We start from the raw sequence: 19,115 nt of genomic DNA on the forward strand, positions 1-19,115 counted from the left end.
GGACCCTGACCCCCGCTTCCCGTTGCTGTGGCTCAGAGTGGCAGAGCTGACGCCTGCCCAGGGAGCATGTCCACTGTCAGCCTGGTTTGCTGGCCAGGAGTTGTGCGGGTGTGAAGCAAGGGCCTTCGGGGGGGGGGGGTGCCAGTGGTAACAGATGACAAGGACAGGCAGGACCTCTCATGGGCTGGATGCTATTATGGGGGGCAGTTCATGTAGAACCCCTTCTTTGTCTGGGGGACCAGGTCGGGGAGCAGGCCCTAGAGCTACCACCTCCTCTCATTTCATGACTGGGTGAGCCCCTCCCTCTGTTTGCCACCAGGGCCACTTGGGTGCAGGCTCTCTTCCTGAGGTGCTGAGCCTGTGGTGCCAAGGCCTCAGTGAGGAGTGACCCCGGCACACCATGTGCTGCTTTTCTGGTAGTAAAGCTCTTGGAAAGGAAGTTTCTAGAACACAAGCTGAACCTGGGGCATTTCCACAGTCTGAAGAAGCCCAGGCATGGCCAGAGCTGGCTCTGCTGGCCATATTGCCCTGGGGCCTTGACGCAGGCTCCCTGGTACTGACCCTGGCTCTGTCCTGCAGGACGCCACCTCAAGGAGCAGCAGCAGTGGTCGGGAGCGCCTCATTGTGGAGCCGCCACTGCCCCAGGAGAAGGCGGGGGGGCCCGCCATCCCCTCCCACTTGCTCAGCACACCCTACCCCTTTGGCCTCTCCCCAAGCTCTGTTGTGCAGGACTCCCGCTTCCCACCACTCAAGTAAGTGCTGGGGCCATGGGAAGGGCTGGGGAGGTCAGTGTCTCTGGGTCCCTGAGGCAGGCTTTGGCTGGCCGTGCTTGGGCCGCCTGGAGCCTGCACCAGCTGAGGCTAAGCCTGAGCCGCCAGATGGTCGCTGGCCTCTGTGGCTGGCCCTGCCCCAGGAGCAGGCCCCATCTGTGCCTGTGTCCATTCCACACCGAGACTGTTAACTCGCTCCAGCCCTGCTGCGAGCTGTCCTGGGGCCGGAGTCCCTCCAGACTGGGGGTTGTAGCCATACCCACTGGTGAGGACCTTAAGGGACCTGCAGGCCTGTGTCATACTGCTGAGAGGCAGGACTGTGCCCAGAGCAGGGGTGATGGGCATCTGGGCCCTGCCCTCCCTGCCAAGCTGCTGCCTGAGGTGGGGAGCCCAACCCTTCCCAGCTGGAAGGCCTCCTTCACCTGTCTGCTTGCCTGCCTGCTGTCCCTACAGCCTCCAGCGGCCCGTGCACCATGTGGTGCCGCCCAGCACTGTGACCGAGGACTACCTGAGAAGCTTCCGGCCCTACCACACTGCTGAGGATCTGCGCATGTCCTCCCTACCCCCTCTTAGCCTGGACCCAGCCGCTGCCTACTACCACCCCAGCTACCTGGCCCCGCACCCTTTCCCCCACCCGGCCTTCAGGTGAGCCACCCCCGCCTGGGCTCCGGCACTGACTGCTCTGTTCTCTGCAGAGTGCAACCTGGTGGGAGGTGTCTCTTGGGCCCTGGGACCATGCTCCCAAGGAAAGCCTGGGGCAGCCCCTATGTCCTTCCCCAGGTCCCAGCCAACTCCTAACTACCATCGGGCATTTCCTTCTGGAGGGAGGCCCCGTGGCCTAGGCAGCTACTCCCTGGTCTTTGTGCTCTGGGCAGTAGCCACAGTAGCTGGTAGCTGTGAGTGTGGTGTGTGCAGGGTGCCTTTGCAAGTGACAGGCCCTGGAGAAAGCCAGGTAGCATTCTTGTTCAGGATGGCAACCCCCTGAACCTGGCTTGATAGGTGTCATCAGAAGTGGACAGCCCTTAAGACATGGCCTGCACCTATTACTAGTTTGCCACATGGAACGTGCCTAGACAGGTGGACGTACCTAGCCAAGCAGCACCTGTTGACTGGGACTTTGTACATGCTAGGTACGCTTGCCTTTCCTGTGAGTGACAGTAGCCCCCCCGCCCCGCCCCCGTCCCTTCTTTTCATGCAGGATGGACGACTCCTATTGCCTGTCGGCCCTGAGGTCCCCGTTCTACCCCATCCCCGCCCCCAGTTCCCTGCCCCCGCTGCACCCATCGGCTGTGCACCTGCACCTCTCTGGGGTCCGCTACCCGCCCGAGCTTGCCCACTCGTCCCTGGCAGCGCTGCACTCGGAGCGAATGTCCAGCCTTAGTGCGGAGAGGTGAGCTTTGTCCTGGGCTGCGGGCGGGGGGTCCGCTGAGTCCTGGACAGCAGGGGGAGGGACGCACAGGCTGGAGTCTGGTGGACTCCTGGCCTTTGGTGAGGAGTTCCTTTACCTGCTCAGTGGGGTGGCCACGGGCCTGTTGGCGGTTCTGCGCTCTGAGCGATGCACCCGGCAGGCCAAGGGCTTCAGGGCGTTTGGGGGTCTCTCGTGGAACTCTGGACTCTGAGGTTCTTCTTGCCCCGATGAGAGAAGAGCCGGCTCTCCCCGTTGCTGCTCCGAGTCCTGGGAGTCCTGTGGTGGGCTGCCCCGGGTCGTGCTCTCCGGGGTCCCCGAGCCCTCTCTGCCTGCCCCACAGGCTACAGATGGACGAGGAGCTGCGGCGGGAGCGAGAGCGGGAGGCTGACCGGGAGCGGGAGAAGGAGCGCGAGCGTGAGCGCGAGAAGGAGCGCGAGCGGGAGAAGGAGCTGGAGCGGGAGCGGGAGAAGGAGCGGGAGCGGGAGCTGGAGCGCCAGCGGGAGCAGCGGGCGCGGGAGAAGGAGCTGCTGACGGCCAAGGCGCTGGAGCCGGCCTTCCTGCCTGTGGCTGAGCTGCACGGGCTCCGGGGCCACACGGCCGAAGAGCGAGTCAAGCCCTCGGAGCAGCTGACCCCCACGCGCGCAGGTGCCCGGGCCGTCAGCAGGAGGGAGGGACCGAGGGTCAGCAGCACTCCCAGCACGGCTGCTCTCCAGCCACGGGGCCATGCTGCTGAGCCGAGTCTGGAGGTGCGCGGTGGCACCCAGGACAGGAGAGGTAGATGGGCAGCCCCGAGAGCGTGGAAGTGATGAGCCCCAGCCTTGGGTTGAATGTGATTTACCTCATTGAAAGTTGTTAGTTGTTTTAATTAAACAGCTCTTAGTAATGGCTCTGCTTGCGCCGGTACCAGTGGGCTGGCCGGCCACCGAGCGTGCTGCTCTCGGGACAAGATGTGCCTCCGGAGAGCTCCCGTGAAGGGGTGGGAAGAGTCCCTTGAAACGCAGTGAGAAGGGCTGGGGGCAGCGGGACCCTGCGGTGACGGCATTTCTCCCCACAGAGAAGCTGAAGGACATGGGCTTGCAGGCGCCCCAGCCTGTGCAGCACCCCTTGCACCCGGTACCCACCCCACACCACACCGTGCCCAGCCTCATCTCCAACCACGGCATCTTCTCTCTGCCGGGGAGCAGTGCTGCCACGGCCCTGCTGATCCAGCGCACCAACGAGGAGGAGAAGTGGCTGGCACGGCAGCGGCGGCTACGGCAGGAGAAGGAAGACCGGCAGTCACAGGTGTCCGAGTTCCGGCAGCAGGTGCTGGAGCAGCACCTGGACATGGGCCGGCCTGCGGTGCCCACAGAGGCGGAGCACCGGCCTGACAGCACCAGGTGGGACAGCAGCTGGGGCAGGGCGGGCGTGGGGACCTCCGTGAGGGGGCACCTGGGGTTAGCCCAGCACCCTGCAGAGGTGCCTGCTTCTGCTGCTTCCAGGCCTCACCCCATTCCCTTTTCCGGCGAGGAAGTTGAGGGCACAGCCAGCTCAGGAGCACTGTGGGCAGAGCCACCCAGCCCAGGTCCAGCACCAGGCTCCCTCACATGCAGCCAGGGGCAGCCCTGGTACACCATTTATGGCTCTAGAAGATGGCAAGGGAGGAGCCTTATGTACCAAAATCCCTGTTTTCTCCACTGTCGTCGTCTTTTCAGCTTTCATTTTCCCCATGAGACGGGGACCGCCTTTAATTTTTATTTAAGGAAAAGATGTGCTGTATTGCTTAAAATGAAAGAGAGATCCCTTATTTTTAAACCCTTTGAGAATTTCTTAGGAGACCTGTGCCTGTCATCAGGCCCCTACTGGCCTTGTAAGCTGGTCACCAGCGCCCCCTAGACCTCCCTGTCCCTACTTGCCTGGGCATCATGTCCCCATTCTGAAGAGCCAGGCCTTCTGTGCCTCCCAGAGACACAGCTTCTGTTCCCTTTCCTCAGCACAAGGAGGGTAGGCGGGAAGATCCCTGAGCATCTTGCAGCCCTCAGCAGCTGTGGTGCTGTCTGCCATAAGACACTGCGGTGTCTAAGACTCGGCACCCTGCCGCTCCAGTCTCCACTCCCTCCCTCCCTCCCTGCTCTGCTGTAGAGCAGGGCAGCAAGGGGATTAGCTGGGCTAATCCGGGTGACTGGGAAGGCATTAGGCCTGGCCCCCTGTCTACCCAGCACAGCTGCAGTGGGGTCCCCCCTGCTATAGACTGTCCCTCTGCACCAGCCCTGTCTGCTCAGGGAGCTGCCCTCTGACTTGCAGATCTGCCTCACACTGAGGCCCAAGAGTGTCCACCAGCCACATCCAGCCTCCCTGGCACTCGGGGCTCTCAGGGCCTGGTCTACATACGTGCTTCCCATTTGGGGAGCCACTGGGGCACTGAGGCCCTCTGTCTGGCTGTACTCGTGGCCCTATAGCATCGTGAATTTGATGTTCTGACGGGGTTCTTGCGCTCCCAGCTGGAAAAACCGCTCAGTGTTTGGCCCTGGTGTGTGAAATATTTATTCTAACGGTTTTATTGCTTTGCTGTTCTCCTGTGGATACGGTTTCTTGGTGGTGGTCTCCATGTTCACTGCTTGTGGGGTCACTACCGGGACTGTATAACGAGGGGCAGCCATGATGGCCCTGTTACACAGATCCCCAGCTGGGTGGGGAGGGAGGACTGAGACCCTGGCCTCTGCCCTTTTCTTCCCTGCAACCCTTGACCTAGACCAGTGGGCAGCATGGATTCAAACATCTTATGTGTCTTAAGAAAGCTTTGGAAGATAGGTACACATTCAAAATAGCCGTTCATGAAATGACTCATTTTAAATGCAGAGGGGAAACATTTAACCATGTGAAAAGCTTCTTGTCTACAGGAAGGTCCTCTGCTTTAAGATCCCCACCACCCTCCTGCCCAGGTAGGAGCCACTGCAGTTCTGATGGGGACCACCAGGGGGCCGGGCAGCAGCTGGGCCCCCACCTCATGGGCATGGCTCCCTAGTTATTGTTCTGGCTCTAGGCTGGGCAGACAGACACGGCCCCTGCACAGAGGGCTGACCCACTCTCTGCTACCTGCCCATTGCTTGGAGGAGAAGCCCGAGGCAGGCCCACATCTCACTGAGGGATGAATTTGCCGGTAAAGTGCAGGATGAGGCCCGTGTTCATGGGTGTTTGTACAGCAGGCAGGACCCTGGGCCTGCGCCTCCATGTCCCCTCAAGGCAGGTCTGTACACGCCTGCCCCGGTTTTCAGAGTGGAGGACTTGAAACCCCAGCCCTGGGATGTGGCACACAGGCGACATCCTTCTTCCTTTCCCTCCTACCCATTTCTCAAGGGAGCCCCACGGGGACCTTAGGGGCCAGTGGGCTGCGTGAGTGACTGATGGGTTCAACTGCTGTCTCCATAGGCCAGGACCAAACCGTCATGACCAGGGCAGCCGCGACCCTCCACAGCACTTTGGTGGGCCTCCACCTCTCATCTCCCCGAAGCCCCAGCACCACACCATGCCCACGGCCCTCTGGAACCCAGTGTCCATGATGGACACTGCCTTGGAGACGCGGCGGGCTGAAAGCCACACTCTGCACAGCCACCCAGCTGCATTTGAGCCCAGCCGCCAGGCTGCTGTGCCGCTGGTGAAGGTGGAGCGTGTCTACTGCCCAGAGAAGGCTGAGGAGCCCCGGAAGCGCGAGACTGCCCCCCTGGACAAGTACCAGCCTCCACCAAGGGAGGCAGGAAGCCTGGAGCCCCAGGCCTTCCCCCCAGGGCCTGGGCCCTTTCTTGCTGAACTCGAGAAGTCCACGCAGACCATCCTGGGCCAGCAGCGAGCCTCCCTCCCCCCGGCAGCCTCCTTCGGGGAGCTCAGTGGGCCTTTGAAGCCTGGCTCACCTTACCGGCATCCAACACCCAGGGGCCCTGACCCTTCCTACATCTATGACGAGTTCCTACAGCAGCGCCGGAGGCTGGTCAGCAAGCTGGATCTGGAGGAGCGCCGGCGGCGGGAGGCGCAGGAAAAAGGTGCAGCCCCTAGGACCCAGCCTGCTTGAGAATTGGAATTTAGCAGAATGAGGGCTCCTAGTGCCAGCTCACTCCGCCCCCGGTGCAGGAGTGTTAATAGGCTTCAGGTGGCAAATTTGTAGACCTTTATACAGCATCTGATACCTCCACTGGGGAGACAGGCCCAGGACCCCCCACCCCCTATCTTGCCATGGCGCACACTGTCCCAAATGGGTAAATTGAAGCCTGCGTGTAGGATGGTGCTGCAGACGCACAGGATTGATAAGTGGTGTGTGGAGACTGATGAAGTAGTGTTAAATATTAATAGTGCAGCATTAACAGGGGAAGAAGCTGGTGACAGGCCAGACCTGGGCCCAGCAGGGCTCTAAGTACAGGGTTGGTGTCAATTGTAGACAAGTGGCCAGAGAGTGCGGAGCACAGCTGGCGCTGCCCCGGCCAGGCCAAGAGCTGGGCACTTCCTAACTGTTCTGCTGGTACAGGAAGCTCAGCTAGCAGCTCACTGAGCTGCCAGACAGCTGGGGAAAGCAGGGAAGAGGCCTGGCTGCGAGACTCTGGGACAGCCAGAGTGCAGCAGCGTCTTACTGGGTTGCTCGTCTAGGTTAGATTTGGGGCCCAACTGAAGTTTTTCTTCCCCACTCATCTTGTAAAAGAGAAGGCCAGCAACCCTGTGACCATGGAGTAGGGCTCTGCCTCCCAGGGGGGAGGCTGGGTGGTCACAGTAGGAGGGAGCACGTGTGCACCCTCGGCACCTGCCAGAGGGTATTGTCTGCCCAGTCACTTGGTCCAAGGCCAACTGGGCACCTGCTGTTCTTAGTGCAAGTGGCCAGTGGGGTGGGAAGGAACTGATTTTAGGGGTGCTCCAAGAGACCTGCAGGTGGCCTGGTGGCTGGTCTTTCCTTGACTGAGTGTAGCCTTCTGCCACCAGGGTACTACTACGACCTCGATGAGTCCTATGACGAGAGCGACGAGGAGGAGGTCAGAGCCCACCTCCGCTGCGTAGCCGAGCAGGCCCCCCTCAAACTGGACACGTCCTCCGAGGTAGTGGCCTCCTCACCTCTGGGGCATGCTCGGGGCTGGGCTCTTAGTCTTGAGTCCCCTATCCATCATCGCTGGCACCGAGTTGGCCACAGCAGATTGGAGGACCCCAGAGGGGGACCCCGGGACAGCGAGAGCAGACCACTGCAGTGGTTTCCAACTGATTTGTTTTCTTTTCCAATCCAGAAGCTAGAGTTTTTGCAACTTTTTGGCTTGACCACCCAACAGCAGAAGGAGGAACTGGTGGCCCAGAAGCGGAGGAAGCGGCGACGGATGCTGAGAGAGAGGAGCCCCTCACCCCCGGCAATTCAGAGTAAGCGGCAGACACCTTCGCCGAGACTGGCACTGTCTACCCGCTATAGCCCCGACGAGATGAACAATAGTCCCAACTTCGAGGAGAAGAGGAAGTTCCTGACCATCTTCAACCTGACCCACATCAGTGCCGAGAAGAGGAAAGGTATGGCCTCACGCCCGCGTGGGTGGGCAGATGGGGCTCCCAGGGGGCATGTGCTTCTGAAGCAGGCCCACCAAGGCTGCTCCCCACTTGAGCCCGTTTCTTCTGGTTGCATCCTGCATGGACATGAAGTCCTAGTGGTCCTCCTGCATGTGCAGCCTATCTGGAGCTGACGCTGCCCTGGCACCTCTCCATCCTCTAGAGCCTGAGAAGGCACAGCACTTCAGGGACTCCACCTGGGAGTGTGGGAGATGCTGCCTTCCATTCATCAGGCACTCTGGGCTTGCAAACTGCAGGCTCGTCCTTTGGGTGGGCCGCTAAGATCTTCTGGGCTTTGTGTTCTGATGGCAGGAGGCCTGGCGAGGGAGGTAGAGGGATGGCCTATAGCCACCAGCTACAGCCAACACATGCCGAGCAGACAGCTTGCCCTGAAAGGTGCTTCCAGATGGGTCTGGCCATGTTGGGAAAGACCCTCTGGGCTCAAAGCCATTGTGCAGGAGAGACGGTGTGCTGCAGCACTTCCTTAGCTCTTCCGCTTCCTCGGCTTGCCTGACACGCTAGCCTGGTGCTAAGAAAGTCAAGGGAAAGCAAAGAGGGCCTCAGGGTCCCGTTATTTGCCTCAGCATGTTCCTTTCCAGAGATGTAGCAGTTTGTTCCCATTGTAACAGGTCGCACTCTGCTTTCCCTTTAAGGGTTAGTGACAGGTTGATTGCCAACACAAATCCCTGGAAACATGTCTAGTTTTGTTTGCAAAAACCATCTTTTCACCTGGCTGAATTTCTAGAGAAAGCATCAGCACCGCGGCCCCTTCGGTTTCACAGCTGGCAGGAAGTGCCGCTGAAACAGGACCTGTGGGGTGGAACTTGTTGGGGTCTGCATTCCTTTTCAGGAAATGGCTGTGATTCTGGGGTGGCGCTGAAGCACCAGACATATACCGGAAGGGGCACTGTGCCCCAGAGTGTCTCCTTTCACAGGGGCCATCTCCTTGTCTCTTAAAGAGTGCCACAGCGGTCTGGAGCACATCTGAGACGTGCGGTGGGAGCCCAGGAACCTGGCCCGCGTGTAGACAGAGGCTCCGTCTCATGGCACTCACTCTCAGTTCTTCTTAGTTTGAGGGGCTCGTCCTGCCAATCACAGTCGGGCTAGACTCCCACCTTCCTTCCCGCTCGGAGGACGGCTGCCTCGGTAACCTCGGGCTGCTTTTCTCACAGACAAAGAGAGGCTTGTTGAAATGCTCCATGCCGTGAAGCAGAGGGCACTGTCAGCAGCAGTGGCAGACTCGTTGACAAACTCTCCGAGGGACAGTCCTGCCGTCTCCTTGAGCGGTAAGGGAAGGACAGCCCCACCTACCACCAGCTGGAACTATGGGCTGCCCAGGGTCAGAGGTGACCCTCAGGTCGTCTTCGTCGTAGACCTGACCTGCTGGAGACAGCGCTTTTCTCCGCCTTCTCTCCGTCTCTCTTGTACAGTTCGTGTTTCGCACACAGTGTGCAGGTCTGCGGATACAGTATGAGTTCACAGGTGGGCACAGAGCCGAGGGAGGGTGCCTGCTGCCATAGAGCCACCTGGTGGTCATCGTGGGTGGGCCTGAGGCCTGAGCCTGTCTGCGCCCACCACGCCAGCACCTGTTCTCACCTCCTTCCTCAAGTCTGACTGTGCCTCTGTGCAGCGAAGGAAGCAGAAAGCCTCACAGTGCAGTCCTCTTAGCTCTGCTGCTCGGGTGCTCTTTCTATCCAGCTGGACTAAACCAACTCCCTACTTTTTCGGGACCAGAAGTGACTTGCTTCTTCCTTCTGATCTGTTTCTTCCCAGATGCTCTCTGGAGGCACTGTTCCCAGATGGACCTGCCTCTAAGCACTCCGTGTCTTCAGACCTTCCTTATCCGCGTACACAACAATTTTAATTCAGTGTCCCCAAGTCTTGGCTTTTTGCACTAGGTCTTTGTTGAACATAAGCTCCTAGAGACCAGGGTCTGCGTGCTAGACACTCGGCCGGTTAACTTGCAGCTCTTAACCTACCCTCATTTTCTGTCTCTCAAAGAACCAGCCACACAGCCAGCTTCTCTGGAGGTGGATAAGCCTATTGGGGTCGCTGCCTCCTTGTCCGACATCCCAAAGGCCGCGGAGACTGGGAGACTAGAACAGCTGAGGCCCCAAGAGCTATCGAGAGTCCAGGAGCCGGCTCCTACCAGCGGTGAGAAGGCCAGGCTGAGCGAGGCCCCTGGGGGCAAGAAGAACCTGAGCATGCTTCATTACATCCGGGGTGCTGCACCCAAGGACATTCCTGTGCCATTGTCCCACAGCATCAACGGGAAGAGCAAGCCGTGGGAGCCCTTCATGGCAGAAGAGTTTGCGCATCAGTTCCACGAGTCGGTGCTGCAGTCCACCCAGAAGGCCCTGCAGAAGCATAAAGGTAATGAGGCTGCCCGTCCCACTCTGCTCCCAGGACGAGTTAGCAGCTGCTTAATGTCTTTGCACACCAGCTGCTCAGCAGAGCCATGTGCGTGCACTCTCAAACTTCAGTGCCCATCAGGCACCTGGGGATCTCACCAGGCAGGGGTCTGGAGCAGGACCCAGGACTCCATTTCCAACATGCCCCCAGGCAAACCTAATGCAGCTGATCTGGGGACCACACTCCCAGGTCACAGAGCAGGTGATGCCGTGAGTAAGGGCACATGAGCTGCTGTGTCTTCCACAATAGAGTGGCCCCTCTGGTCCTTCCATGAGGCACCAGTGTGCCTGTGCTCATTCCCGAGACCCAGCAAGTGTGTAGTGGCAGCACTGTTTTCCTGGTCCCATACTCCCACCTCCTTTTAAATTTGGTGGGAGTCATTGAAGGTCAGAGAACAGGGATTACTGCATGTGATTCAGTTAATCAAAACTCGACATTTTTAAAAATCCTCAACAGTGGGTGTGATGGTACAGGCCTGTGATCCCTGTGACTTGGGACCAGAGGGCCACAAGTGTGAGACCCTGTCTCAAAAAGTAAAAAGGGCTGGGGATGTGGCCCAATAGCAAAGTGCCCTCTTTGTTCAATTCCTAGCACCAAAAAGAAAAAAAAAAAAAACTTCAACAAGCAACCATTGGGCATGAGATGAATGTGAACGGCAGTAGCCAGTCACTGTTATGCCAGATCTTGTTTAGGTGTTTAGTGCTTCATGCCTTTAAAGCTGAACTAACAGACATCCAGCTCTGACACAGAGCTGGGTCTTCCACCCGAGTTCACACTGTCAGCAGAGATGAATCAGGCCCCAGGAAGCAAGGAACTCTGGGTAGTGGGTTGTGCAGTGATTAAAAGACTCCCCAGGGCGAGGGGCCAGCTTAGTGGTAGCGCACGTGCCCAGCATGCATGAGACTTTGGATTCCATCCCCAGCACTGAAGGTTGGGGGAACAACTCCACAAAAATTAGGGAGTGTGTTACTGGATTTTTATCATGAATTTATTAGGAAGAACCATTTTTCAGGATAAATTTTTTACAAGAGGCAGATGGGTCCCTACTCTTTAGGGTAGATTTTGAGATGGTTTTTACGAACTTTGAACCACCCTCCTGCTCCTTCTAGCCACGCCTTACACACTTCTATGTGGTCCTGGGATAGTTTTTCCTGCCTTGTTTATTCACCTGCTTCTTCATCCTGCCATGCCAGGCTATTGACTATGCCAACACCCAGAGGCAGCAGGGCCATGTATGCCACAGGGGGTGCTGGTGCTGTGCCCAGGGACTGAAATGCTCACGCCCTTCAAGGGAGGAGGAGCTGCATTTCCTGAGGGCTTAGAAATTCAAACTGATGGACTTGCCCAAGGTCACGCAGGAGTCCCATCTTTCTGTAAGGAGCCACCTTGGGCTTGCTTTATCTTTAATCTGCCTGCAGGCTGCGGTCCTACTCTGCACCAAAGGTAGGGCAAAGCCTCTGGAGACCCTTCCTTGAGATGCTGGTTTATCTTCCCCAGGGAGTGTGGCTGTGCTGTCTGCAGAGCAGAACCACAAAATCGACACATCTGTCCACTACAACATTCCTGAGCTGCAGTCCTCCAGTCGGGTCCCCCTGCCCCAGCATAACGGGCAACAGGAGCTCCCAACTGGGAGGAGGGGCCCTTCCACACAGGAGATGGACCCAGACTCAGAGGAGGAGGACGATGGTGAGGATGACGGTGAAGAGGAGGAGGAGGAGGAGGCCCCCAGGCGCAAGTGGCAAGGGATCGAGGCGATTTTTGAAGCTTACCAGGAACATGTAGAAGGTACAGGCTCTGGGGCTCTGGGGGAGGAAGCCACAGCACCTATAGACACAAAACTCCTGCCAGCTTCAGGGGCTGCTTTGGAGTCAGTGCTGGAGCTTTTTCTGGGTAACTAGATGCAGGTCCCAGAAGGTGAATTTCCTCAGGTTCCTGCCTCTGGCACTGGTAATTCCTCATGCCCAAAGCTGAGGCCATTCTCGCTGGGGCAGTTTGGGGTTTTGGGCATGGAGGCTACTGGGCTAGAACTCAGACCTTCAGGCACCTACCTGGTAGCTGAGCAGTGCCCCAGACCCTGGGCACGGTGAATTACGAGAGCATTGGCTGTGTGTGGCACCTGTTACTCAGCATGACAGCTTAGACATGGGCCTTTCTCCTTGGGCTGTCACCTAGTGTGCCAAGTCCCAGTAGCCAACCTGGTCACCATGCCTGTGATTGTGTCCCTGAGAGGCATGATGGGACCCCTGAAAGGAGTGTGTCATGGATGATGGCTGTGTTTTGAGCTAACTCTACTCCGAGGTTCATTTCTCGATTCTGCCCAAGGCTTTCCAAGTCTGGCACAACCCAGGCCGCTTGGCCCTCAACTAGGAGCGCACACTCCAGCCCTTCAGAGAGTCTGACGGGGGGGGGGGGGGCTCAGGCTCACAAATCCCAGACTAGGTCACTGCCATTGTGCTTACAGCACACCACTTCCTACCCGCCTCTTCCTCAGAATGTCCACAAAGACCTCATAGGGGAACAGTGGGAATGCTTGGGTATCCATCAGCCTGTGCCAGCATGGCTAGCAAATCTCAGGTACCACTGTTTGCCTCCTGCTGTTTATTGCCCAGTGTTGTAGATTGCTAATGTTAAGGTGGGATTGCAGGGGCTAGGGTGTGGCACAGAGGTGTACGGCTTGCCTAGCATGCATGAGGCCCTGGGTTTAACCTCCAGCACTGCATAACTCATAAACAAGTCAAAAAAAAGCACACTGCATTGACATGTTCCTATGATACCAACCTAGGAGGCTGAAATAGGAGTATCACAAGTTTGAGGCGAGCCAGGCACCTTAGTGAGACCCTGTCTCAAAATAACAAAATAGGGTTGGGGATTAACTTAGTGCTAGAGCACTTGCTTGGCATGCTGGAGGTCTTGGGTTCAGTCTCCAGTAGTCATACAAAAAAAAACAGTTATGACATATCAGTCATTTTCAATGCCTTGTTTGGAGTTCTTTCCCTAACCCAGGGCTGTGAGGATGCTCTTCTATGAGATGTTCTTGCGTATCTCAAGTGTTGCTTTCTCCTGCCTGGGATTCGCCTGTGTGTATGGAGGCAGATCTGTCTGGGTGTTTTAAGTTGGGCCCTAGCTTAGCACCTCTCTATCTGAAAAGACTTGTCCTGACTCTGAGCTTATTGCTCAGCTGGTTTCAGCCCTTCCTTGGCTCCCTCCCCTGAATTTTAGGATCATCTTGTTACATTATACCTCCCATCCCCAAAAAACATCCTGTCATGATTTTCAGTTGCATTGAATTTACAGATTTAGGGATAATTAGCATCTTGTTTATACAGCTGTGGTTTAGAATACCTATCCATGACCAGTTTTCTTTTATTGGATTTAGTTTTAGGTTCACTTAGTGAAAAAGCTAAGTCCTAGGTAGCAATCATAGATGAACAGACCTTTTGCAAATAATAAGTGGGGTTCTTTCCTTTTGAGTTTTCATATTTTCTTGTCAATGACTAGGACCTCTATTGCTGAGGCATTAGTAGACTCCTGTTGGTGAAACTTTAGAAGCATTCCATTTAAGTTTGCTGAGTTTATGATGTACGTTGTCAAGTTAATGTTTTCCATGTTATCCCACCCCCGATGTTGTACACTCCTTGAATTGGACTGCCAGTACTTAAAATTGTTCTAGCCTCTCTGAAATTGGGCAGCTTGCCTTTTAAAATCTGGCTTTTAAGATGCAGCTTTCAAAAACAAAGACTTACTCTCCCCTGCTGTCTTCCTAAACTGCCTTTTGATTCAAGGTCGTCTTCTTATATCCTGTTGAATGATTGGACTTAATTTGTACAGTCAAAGGCAACAGGCACAATGGTCCCCAGGAGAGGCCTCATCTACCTGCACTGGAGAGAGGCTAGTTGCTGCTGGGCCAGGAAGACATGTGGTCCCTGCATGATGTTGCATTGCCACTTCTTGTCTTTGCAGAGCAAAACCTGGAGCGTCAGGTGTTACAGTCACAGTGCCGGCGGCTGGAGGCACAGCACTACAGCCTCAGTCTGGCAGCAGAGCAGCTCTCCCACAGCATGGCGGTGAGTGTGTGTGTTTGGGGGGTGGGAGTCGTCTTGAGACTTGAATAGGCCCTCAGAGGGGAAATCTCCTTAAAGAGGTCACAACTTGTCATTTCACGGGTAAATTCAGACATCAGTGAGTTAGCCAAGATTCATCAAAGAAGGGGGGTTTTGGCTATCTTCAGCTCGTGGGACTTAGAGGTGCTGCTCCTTGCCTGCATCAGTCTCCCCATGCTGCCGTTTGCTCAAGAGGACAGAAGAGGATTTCATTGGCAAAGGGGATTCTAAGAACTCAGATTTGAGCTGAGACAGTGGAACATGCTGCTTCTTTAAAAGCATATATTATTGCTGGGTACAGTGGCCTACACCTATAATCCTGATGACTCCAGAGGCTGAGGCAGGAGGATTGCCAGTTCCAGGCCAGCCTAAGTGACTATTTTTTAAATTTTATGATAGGGTCTTGCTAAGAGATAGAGTACCCCTGGGTTCAATCCCCCATTCCAAAGAGTAAGTACTGCCAGAGTCTGAGGCTCTGGAAGAGCCAGTTCAAACTGTCCTCAAGAGGCCACTGTCTGAAAACATCCCTTTCCCAGCTTGACATTCTAGTGCCAGGTTTGCCTTTCCATGGCACATGCGTGCACCACACATGCTTAATCCACACACTTACAGATGGAATGAATGTATTTTGACAAGAATTTCCCTTCCCCAGGAGTTGAGGAGCCAGAAGCAGAAGATTGTCTCAGAGAGGGAGCGGCTCCAGGCAGAACTGGACCACTTACGGAAGTGCCTTGCCTTGCCCACCATGCACTGGCCCAGGGGCTGCTTTAAGGGATACCCGAGGTGACGGTTTCCCTTGCACTAGGCTGAACCTATAGTATAGAAATATTATCTATTTTATTACCTTGAATATTTAATATTTTTCACTGGGAGGTTTGAAGCTTAAAAAATGAGAATGTGCCATGCATGAAGCAAAGGGTTCCAGGCTCCAGACGAAAATGAACGCACTCACCTTGACTTCAGTGCAGTCGGATCACCTCTTGTACTCAGCGAGCAACCACTGTAGGACGCCCATGGTTTTTCTTTCCAAAGGTGGTTTTACTCCTCCTTCCCCATCATTCTTTTTTTAATCTGGAAATGAAGGCTCCATTACCAACACTAAAACGATACTGTTTACTGCCCCCGGTGCACGGGATTGGATCAGACCCGGCTGGTTGTTCCTCGTGGTGCCGTGTTACTGTGCTGCAAGAACCAGGCTTGCTCTTGCTGTGGCCCTGGAGTTGGCCCCGTTCCTACAAGGAGTGGGACTTGCTTCAGCTGAAGAGAAGGCTGGGTGCAACCTCAGTAAAGGGCTTATTTGTTTTACTTTTCTGCAAAATTATCTTCAAAGCAACAGGTCCTAGGAGCACACAGAGCAATCCAAGGCTTCTGCCTGGAAATGCTCTCACCTAAAGATAAACAGACCCACGACTGAAGGTACCTTTCTATTACTCCATGGGGGAGAATGTACAGAGCTCTATGTATACATATATTCACACCCACCAAATTGTTACTGCAGTGGGTGGTGTTTTCATACAAACGTAAATTTTGAGAGAAAAGTCAAAGGTGCTTCAGCCTTGTACTGTGTATATATATTAAAAAAAAAAGTTTTGTATGTTTTTATTACTTTAATTATTGTTATAAAAAGCCTGCCATTTTTAATATGTGGTTTGGGGGATTTTGTTTGTTTCTCCTGTTTGGGGGTTTTGTTTGTTTTGTTTTTTCTGGGCAAAAAAAAAAAAAAAACAACTTGCTTTTAGTGTTTGTACTGCTGCTGGTCAGGACATTAAAATATTGAAGTGTTTTTAAAAATTAAAGAAGAAGAAAAGTAAAAGAGCTTACCACTGGCGCCTATGCGATCACTTCATTTTTGAGTTGCACCAGAAACCAATGTAGAAAGCCATGCGTTACACCCCCCACACACACAACCTCCGGCACTGGGCGAGGCAACAGCAGGCAGAGCAAACAGAACCCGCTGTTGGCAAGTGAGGAGGGGAGTCGGGGAGCAAGACAGCTGGGGTGGGTCAGCCACACACACGCACAGGTCTTCCCAGGAGCACCTTGCAGGAAGTGAACACTCTGCCCTAGCGTTCCGACACACCAGACAGCAGGTGGAAAGGAGAGATCTCAGAGGCTTTATCTAGATGCAAAGCTTTGTGGAAGCCTGAAGTAGGGTCGACAGTGTCTGAGCTGAACTCCTTTTGAACTTACCAGGACAGGAACAGCGGGAAACCTGGCAGATCCCAACCCCACGAAGCAATGGGGTGCCACCCAGTCCTTGCTGCTGTTCCTTCAAGTACCTCTTGCAGGAGAGGGCCCTAACCAGAGCCTAGCTGTCCTGGGGGTGGACAGGGCAGGATACCTGGCCTGGTCACTTGGTGCTGCTCTTGTGAGCACTGTTGGGCAGAGCAGCTTGTTAGTGGCTGCTGTCATGCCTGTTTGTATGCCTGCCAAGAACCTTCCAGTTATTAGCACACTCGGACAATAAGTGCCAGCAGTATTGCCAGTCGTCAGGCACCTTCCTCCCCACAAAATCCACTACAAGACAGTAAAGGGAGCCACATGGTCCACAGGTGTGCAGAGGGAGCTACACAGCCAGCAGTCAGGGCAAACTGCCACTGAATTTCTCTGCTTAAAATCTGCTTGCCATGTCAGGTGTCTGGGTGCTTTTGCCAGTCAACCTTGGTAATGGCATTGACTAAAGTAAAAGGGAAAAGTAGATCTAATTACTTAATGGAAATGCACAGCCCCACCCTGCACCTGAGAGGCGCTCCCTAGGTTGGACACTGAGGGGCAGTTCATGGCATGTAGAGCAGAGGATAGATACCTGAGCAGAGTTCTGCTGGTGCGAGCCAAGGTGCTGAGCTAGCAATATGGCCTGGCCCGCCTGCTCTCGTGCTCTGCCTCCCTGTTCTCCCGCTCGTGGAGACCTCTGAAGATTCTTGTGCTCGAGAAGTAATGTGACAATCACGACCCAAGTACAAACCAGACAGTGTGCACAGACAAAGGCAAGGTAAGAAAGCAGCTCACAAAGGACGGCACACCACCCAGGCCGCGGTGGTCCTCCCACCCCGCACTTGGCCCTCTGCTCTGAAAACACCCATTGTCAGATGATTCCGGGTGGACACAGCACATGTCTGTCCTCACCTGGGCTAACAAAAACATGCAAACTGAAGGGTCTTCTATTCAGCCCTCTTCATGTTTTTAAAAAAGTTGAGCAGCACATCAGATCTGCTCTAGAACTGATGATGTAACCTGTGTGTCAGTATTTATGTGAATACCTCAGTCCTCCTCAGTTCCGTGTCTGCCATATCACCTGGAAGAGACAGCCGCCATCTGTCCTGATGGGGAATTCACTAAACGCAAGGGACACCCTCTGATGCTAGGTCATGTAGTTCCACCTTTAACCAGATATTTAAAATGAGTTATTTCATATAATCAGAGCCAAACTAACAAAACAGCCCCCAATCCATTCCTCTCAGATAACATGACCACAAAGACAGGATTCCACATCTTCAGTTCTAATCTTAACTGGTACTCTCATCATCCTAGCTTGTACTCCTAAGGACACTGAGTCTCAAAAGGAGCCAACACCTTTAGCAGAAAGGAAATGAAACAAGAAATGTTAAGTTTGTAACAGAATTTTCCCTCAAAGTAGCTCACAATACTGCCAAATTTCAAAAAGCAAGCTAAATTTCAGACCAGAACAGATCTGCCCCTTCCCTCTGAGCCACGTAAAGTGTAGACAATTCCCAAGATCCACCAGGAGATGGAGATGTTTAGCAGATTCTGTTCCTTTCCTACAGTGCATTAGCCCCTTGACTAGGATCTCGACTCTGCCTGTTAACCATGCTTTGACTTCAGGTCACTACTTGCAGTAGCCTGTCCCCAGCTTTTTGATCCAGCGCTTGATTGCTAGACTCTGCCTTGACCTGAGGAAGACATGCTCGCTGGTTGTGTCACTTGTATGTGCCCTGTGCTTCACTGCTAGGACAGCAAACCCAGACTCAGGCGGGAGGGAGGACAACAGTGCCTCGGTCACCCTGGGGGCAGTTTAGATGCTGTGAAACTAAACCTGTTCTAAGTGTACTTGTTTGAATTAACTGTATTGTAATATTATTTGTTGAATGTAGTAATTAGGTATTTATGAATATATTGCTGTAATTTCTGACAACATCCAAAAAATAAAATCTTCCTAAATCATGTTAAGAGAAATCTTTTATAAGATAACCCCCAACCCCAGGGTGGGGGGCAACCACCAACTCCACATCGTTTCACAGGTCAGACCTGAAGATCCTCAGCTGCACCTCAGTTGGCTCGGGTTTTCAAGCAGGGTGGTAGGTGTGAGATGGAGGCGCACAAGCCCCTAAGCTCCGCAGTAACAAGTGGTTTCATTCTAAGGTTCCCTGATGACCTCTAAAGGAGAAATCGAATGTCTGAACAGCACCTTTAATCAGATTCGCCATCTTCTGTCCTAGTCCTCTGGGTCTGTCTGGCCCAGTGTTCACATGATAGCCAGCATCTGCTCAGGAGCCATCTCGGCTCTGGACCAGATCAGCAGTGCTCAAGTAGCAAACCCAGAAAGGCAGATGGCGAGCAGTACGCTAGGACCAGGTAGCCACACCACAACTCTGGACTCCCTGGGTGCCAAGTCAAAACCAGCTGGTGACTGAGCATACTTACTATATGGTGCAGGATGACGTATCCCCTTCCAAGGTAAGGAAATTTCTGTTAAGGGGCCCAACAATCCCAAAATGCTGCAGTTCAAAAACTGAAGTGGTTTTCTCTTAGGAAGAAGATAATCAATCTCCTGAGCCACTGCTGTCTTCAACCAAGAGCCCTCTCCCTGACCCATCAAGAGCAGCAGGAGAGCTCCTTTCCCTCCCAGCAGTCTTCAGCCTC

General features: G+C 54.6%; 1 protein-coding gene across 10 annotated transcripts in view; it reads left to right on the forward strand.

Annotated features, from left to right (window-relative positions):
- Positions 1-18,416, forward strand: part of Gse1 (Gse1 coiled-coil protein) — a 304,272-nt gene extending 285,856 nt beyond the window's left edge. For 8 of the 10 annotated variants that reach the window (XM_046434609.2, XM_046434611.2, XM_058576020.1 and 5 more), the window contains 13 exons: positions 580-752; positions 1,224-1,415; positions 1,969-2,160; positions 2,519-2,823; positions 3,233-3,557; positions 5,587-6,194; positions 7,120-7,232; positions 7,416-7,686; positions 8,895-9,008; positions 9,724-10,095; positions 11,632-11,919; positions 14,095-14,198; positions 14,887-18,416. In XM_046434609.2, coding sequence (XP_046290565.1) covers positions 580-752; positions 1,224-1,415; positions 1,969-2,160; positions 2,519-2,823; positions 3,233-3,557; positions 5,587-6,194; positions 7,120-7,232; positions 7,416-7,686; positions 8,895-9,008; positions 9,724-10,095; positions 11,632-11,919; positions 14,095-14,198; positions 14,887-15,021 — 3,192 coding nt within the window. In that variant the 3' untranslated portion in view covers positions 15,022-18,416. The remainder of the gene's footprint in view (positions 1-579; positions 753-1,223; positions 1,416-1,968; positions 2,161-2,518; positions 2,824-3,232; positions 3,558-5,586; positions 6,195-7,119; positions 7,233-7,415; positions 7,687-8,894; positions 9,009-9,723; positions 10,096-11,631; positions 11,920-14,094; positions 14,199-14,886) is intronic. The other 2 variants (XM_046434610.2, XM_058576019.1) reach the window with 2 other exon arrangements.
- The last annotated feature ends 699 nt before the right edge of the window (positions 18,417-19,115 follow it).

The sequence above is a fragment of the Marmota monax genome, unplaced genomic scaffold (assembly GCF_021218885.2).
Source record: "Marmota monax isolate L192 unplaced genomic scaffold, Marmota_monax_Labrador192_F-V1.1 WCK01_AAM20220418_F8-fsc00024, whole genome shotgun sequence".
Classification (NCBI taxonomy): domain Eukaryota; kingdom Metazoa; phylum Chordata; class Mammalia; order Rodentia; family Sciuridae; genus Marmota; species Marmota monax.